Source organism: Octopus bimaculoides, chromosome 3, assembly GCF_001194135.2.
Source record: "Octopus bimaculoides isolate UCB-OBI-ISO-001 chromosome 3, ASM119413v2, whole genome shotgun sequence".
In the NCBI taxonomy this organism is placed as follows: Eukaryota; Metazoa; Mollusca; class Cephalopoda; order Octopoda; family Octopodidae; genus Octopus; species Octopus bimaculoides.
This window is the reverse complement of record NC_068983.1, coordinates 115,573,771-115,579,451: the sequence shown is the minus strand read 5'-3', so window position 1 is coordinate 115,579,451 and position 5,681 is coordinate 115,573,771. Positions and strand designations below refer to the sequence as shown.

Below are 5,681 nucleotides of genomic sequence, written 5' to 3'. Positions count from 1 at the left end.
ATGTATATATATAAATACTGAAAAGTTTCTGGCTTTAAGAATATTGTGAAAAGCCTGGTTGGAAGCCTAGCCTTCTGAGTTCTTTTATGGGGTTTAGAAAAACTGCAATAAGTGTGTGAATCTGAGACTGGAATATGTTGAATAAATTCATAATTAACTGATCCTCCAGTATTTCTTTTTTACCCAAAGTCAGAAACTGTGATGCTTTAAATAAAAATAACTACAGGGGTATCAAATTGCTGGATCAGGTGGTGAAAGTTACGGAGAGGGTCATAGCCCAACTTATTAGGGAAAGAGTCAGCCTAGATGAGACGCAGTTTAGTTTTGTGCCAGGTAGAAGCACCACTGATGCTATATTTCTGGTAATGCAACTGCAGGAGAAATACCTAGCCAAAGATAAACCTTTTGTTGACTTGGAGAAAGCCTTTGACAGGATCCCCCAGTCCCGTATCTGGTGGTCAAAGCAGAAACTAGGGATAGACGAGTGGTTAGTAAGAACCGTATAAGCCCTGTACAAAGATGCTGTCAGTAAGGTGAGGGTTGGCAAAGAGTGTAGGGAAGAATTCCGGGTAGAAGTAGGGGTTCACTATGGATCATCACAGTCCTCCAGGCAATAAGAGAGGAATTCAAGACAGGCTACCCCTGTCTGATGACCTTGCTCTAATTGCTGAGTCACTACCAGAACTAGAGAAGCAGTTTCAGGTGTGGAAACAAGGTCTAGAATTGAAGGGACTTAGAGTCAACCTAGCAAAAACCAAAGTCCTAATAAGTAGGAAGGCAAACAAGTCACAGACCCTTTCAGGTAGATGGCTCTGCTCAATCTGTAGGAAAGGAGTAGGTAGAAACTCCATAAGATGTACCTGGTGTAAGCTATGGATACATAAGAGGTGCAGCAATATCAAAGGAAGGTTAACCAGGAAGATAGTTTTTATGTGTGGCAGATGCACAGGGGCAATAAACACTGAAGATGTACAGAAAACAGATTCTATCACATGCTGAGGGAAAAACTAGAAGTAGTTGATAGCTTCCACTATCTAGGCAACCAAGTCTGTCGTAGGGGTGTGTGCTCTGAGAGCATGCTACAGTAAGGAGAGCTTGGGCAAAGTTCAGAAAGCGTCTACCTCTGGTGGCAACAACGGCCTCTCGCGCAGAGTGAAAGGTGGACTGTATGATGCATGTGTGCAAACAGCCATGCTACACAGTAGTGAAAGATGGGCCATGACTACTGAGGACATGCACTGGCTTGAAAGAAATAAAGTTAGTATGATCCACTGGATGAGTAATATCAATGTGCATACACGACAGAGTGTAAATGCCCTGAGAGAAGAGTTGGACATAAGAAGCATCAGATGTGGTGTGCAAGAGAGACAACTGCACTAGTATGCTCATGTGTTGCATATATATGGATGAGGAAGCTGTTTGAAGAAGTGTCACACCCTAACAGTGGAAGGAACCAGTGGTATACTCATGTGCTGCATATATATGGATGAGGAAGCTGTTTGAAGAAGTGTCACACCCTAACAGTGGAAGGAACCAGTGGAAGAGGTAGGCCTAGCAAGACATGGGATGAGCTGGTGAAGCATGACCTTTGAATGTTGGGCCACTGATGCCAGTGTTGTATAATCGGCCCATTTTTAAAAGTACCCTTGAAGTGTCAGGCGATATGATGTGCTTAAGAAGACCAGTTTAGTCAATTTGTGGCCAGTGCTGCCTGACTGGCACCTGTGCTGGTGGCACGTAATAAGCACCATTCAGGCATGGGTCAATGCTAGTGGTGCCTGACTGGTTCCTGTGCCGGTGGCATGAAAAAGGCACCCACTACACTCTTGGAGTGGTTGGCATTAGGAAGGGCATCCAGCTGTAGAAATCTTGCCTGATCAGTGCAGCCTACTGGCTTGCCAGTCCTCGGTCAAACCATCCAACCCAGGCCAGCATAGAAAGCGGACATTAAACGATGATGATGATGATGATTTGCATTTGATTATTTTGTATGATTCAAGTATCTTTTTCATTCTTTAGTCTTGGCTCAATAATGGTATGTTCTGTTGGATAATACTGAATGTTTCTGTGTTTCTTGGGTTGTGTATTTATTCTAGATATCCACTTAAGAGAGTTGTTATGTTTGTCTATTTTTATTGTCTACCCTAGATGTGTTTCCTGGAGTGAATTCTTTTTCAATGCAGGCAAAATAACGGACTCTTAATTATGGAAATGTCAATAACCAGTCTATTTAGTTTAATTTGTAATTATGCAGTATCATCTTATGGAAATCTTATGAACCTATGTTTGTCATTATGGTAAATTCTTAATTTTTGGAATATGTTTGTCTTATGTAACAAGCTTCAAAACATCTGGTAATCAAGTACTTTAAAGTCAAAAAGGCTGACCTTCTCCAAGGCATGTATAGCAAGTATTGTTCTCTATGGAGATGAAACCAGGACTACACAGAAGAAGCCTCAAGATTGGCTTGATGGTATGTATGCCAGACTTCTCGTGAGCATTCACAACATCTCAGGGTAAGGGCAAAAGGTTAAGTAGATTTACGGATACATTCTACCTATCCCTAATACCATTCTTCAATGCAGAATAGGCTTTGCTGGCAACTACAATTGTACTGAACATCAGACTATTTCACATTGATATATTTTGGAGTTTCCCTTAACATATTATTGGATAAAGGCCACTCATCTACACTGATGTCATGCCTAGAGACATGCAACATAATTCTGCACACCTACCAAAGCTAAAGGGTGGGGGCACAGATTCCTTACAGAACAAAGTGAAACACATCTCAGCCTAGGTCTCTTCACGAACAGTATATTTTGGTGTTATTTTTTAAATCTTGCAGTGCTTGTTTGAGTTGTTCCATGTTATTTCTTCTATTTGTTGTTGAGTTGGTGTCTATTTTTATTACATTCACCCCAGTGTAACTCTTCAAGTTTATTGCTAATCTTTATAATGGGTTTATCTCTCAGGACTCCATAGAAAAGTATGATTCCAATTTCTCCTCACCCTTATTGTCATATTTCAGCCATAGTAAGCAGAGGCTGATACCGAAGTTCACTGGTTTCACATCTGCTTTTCTGTATTAGCAGAGGATGGACAGAAACTTACATGAGGCAGGATTTTATAGTGGGATGCTTTTCCTGTCCCCAACCCTTACCCATTTTTCGAGTAAGATATCTTTTGCTTTTATTCTATAACTAGTCTGAATGTTAATAATGAATGTGAACATAACAGAGTTTTGTTCAGAAGGTGACGATCAAACCTATGGGATTTCAAATAACTGCATGGACATACACACACACCACCACCATCATCATCATCATTATCATCATCATCCTTTAAAATTTGTTTTCCATGCTGGCATGGGTTGAACGGTCTGACCAGAGCTGGTAATCAGAAGAGCTGCACCAGGTCCCAGTCTGATTTGGCTTGGTTTCTACAGTGTGTGCTTTTAACATGACACCAGCATGCTCAAATACAATGGGCTTCTTTCAATTTTCATCTGTCACATTCACTCACAAGGCTTTGGTCAGCCCCGGGCTATGATAGGAAACAGTTGCCCGAGGTTCCACGGAGTGGGGCTGAACCTCAGAGCATGTGGTTAAGAAGCAAACTTCTTACCACACAACCATGCCTCTGCCTATAGAGACACCTGCACTTGTAACATCTGTATTGTAATTAATTTTATGTAATAATTTTTATCTTATTTGATCTTATTCTTTTTATTTGGTCATCAATTTTTGAAGGAAGAATTATAAGTCATTGAATTAACATCCATTTATTACTTATTGCTACTTATTTTATGAACTTAGAAGAAATGAAAGACAAAGTCTCTCTGGGATCTTGGAAGGATTTGAACTCAAAATATATAAAAAAAAAAAATGAAAAGAAAAATCTAAATACAGTAAGGTGTCTGTCTTTAGTCTCTATTATGTCAAAGAACAAAGCTCTTAAAGTGGCCACTTAACCGGCTAGAAGTAATAGCCAAAAACTCCTTCAAATAATTCCCAGGTTTCTAAACAAAAATGAACACGCTAAGTAATATAGTCCTAGATACATAATGTTTGAAAATGAAATGGACATGGCTAGATTGCTATTAATATATATGATCATAGCTGACCTAGCACTAAAATAACAATAAACTTAGTGCCCTAAATTTTACAATGAAAATTACAACTAGTGTTACTTACCGTTGTATTCTCATCTCTAATCTTGCCTTTTGATTTCCAGAATCTTTTAGGATATGATCAAGGCAAATAGATATGTCGTGAACACTTATTTTCACTCTTGATAACACTGGAGTGGAAAAAAAAAAATAATAAATGCATATAAATACAAATAAAAAAATGAAAAAATATGAGTGATAATTTTTATGAGGGGGTACCCAAAAGTAACCAGAAACATCCTGTGGGACAGGCCCGTTGTAGCTCAGGCTTCTGCTGCGAGAAGCCACTTGATACGACCCTCAGGCATCAGTCTGTTGACCAGCAGCGTCTAGTGAGACTGTACTGCCACGTAGTGTGTCTTTGTTTTACAGTGCTTCTCCTCTGTTCATTCGTTTTTGCAATGGCTAAAATGAAGGAACAGCAAGTTTCTATAAAATTCTGTTTTCTGTTGGAGAAAACGGTGGCTGAAACAGTTGTCATGCTTCAAACAGCTTACAAAGACACTGCCATGAACCAAACAGAAGTTTACAAGTGGTTCCACTTGTATGAGAACCATTTAGGAAAGGTCACTTGTTGCTTGAAAACCAACCCTGTTCAGGGTGAGCATTAACTTACCAAACAAATGAAAATATCTCGAAAATTCATGAACTAATCTTGGAGGACTGTCGCCAACGAGTGAGGAATTGCAATTGAAAAGAGTTGCAGCAAAATTTGTATCTCGTTTGCTCATAGAAGATCAAAACTAGTCACAATGGAATGCATGTCATGAACTGAAAGAACAGTTGGAAGTTGATCTGGACCTTTTTCACAGGTGATGAAAGCTAGTGCTACGGCTATGACCCAGAAACAAAGTAGCAATCAAGTCAACCACACCCCAAAAAGGTGCGTCAAGTGAAGTCCGATGTCAAGACAATGCTGATTTGTATCATTGATACAAAAGGAATTGTCCACACAGAATTTGTTCCTCCTGGTCAAACTGTTAACCAGACATTTTGCTAGACAGTTCTGAAGCATTTATGAGATGTGGTGAGACAAAAATACCCTGACCTGTGGCAAAGTGTAGAGTGGTGGTTTCATTAATGCACCTGTGCACAACTCCTTGAGTCTGAGAGTTTTAGACCAAAAATGGCATGACCCTACTTACCCACCCTCCCTATTTACCAAATCTTGCTCCCTGTGACTTCTTTTTGTTCCCCTGAATGAAAAAAGTCCTTAAAGGAAAACGTTTTGCAGATGTGGAAGAGGTGAAGAAAAAAAACAACAGAGTTGTTAAAAGGCATCACTTTGCAAGAGTTCCAGGACTACTTCAAATAGTAGAAAATGAATCTGGACTGATGCATTGCTTCAAATGGAGAATACTTTGAAGGCAATAAAATGTAAACATGTAAAACTAAGAGAATAAAATAATATTGCAAAATTCCAGTTTCTTTTGGGTAACCCCTCGTATATACTACTTAACATTTTCTGGAAAAAACAAGCAGAAGGATTTAGTAAAATATTGAGGTGAGC

At 39.4% G+C, this 5,681-nt stretch overlaps 1 protein-coding gene across 1 annotated transcript in view; it reads right to left on the bottom strand.

Moving 5' to 3' along the window:
- Positions 1 to 5,681, bottom strand: part of LOC106870186 (autophagy-related protein 2 homolog B) — a 161,036-nt gene that overhangs the window by 125,918 nt on the left and 29,437 nt on the right. Inside the window, exon 4 of the mRNA XM_014916188.2 lies at positions 4,197 to 4,302. Within this exon, the coding sequence (XP_014771674.1) occupies positions 4,197 to 4,302 (106 nt within the window). The remainder of the gene's footprint in view (positions 1 to 4,196; positions 4,303 to 5,681) is intronic.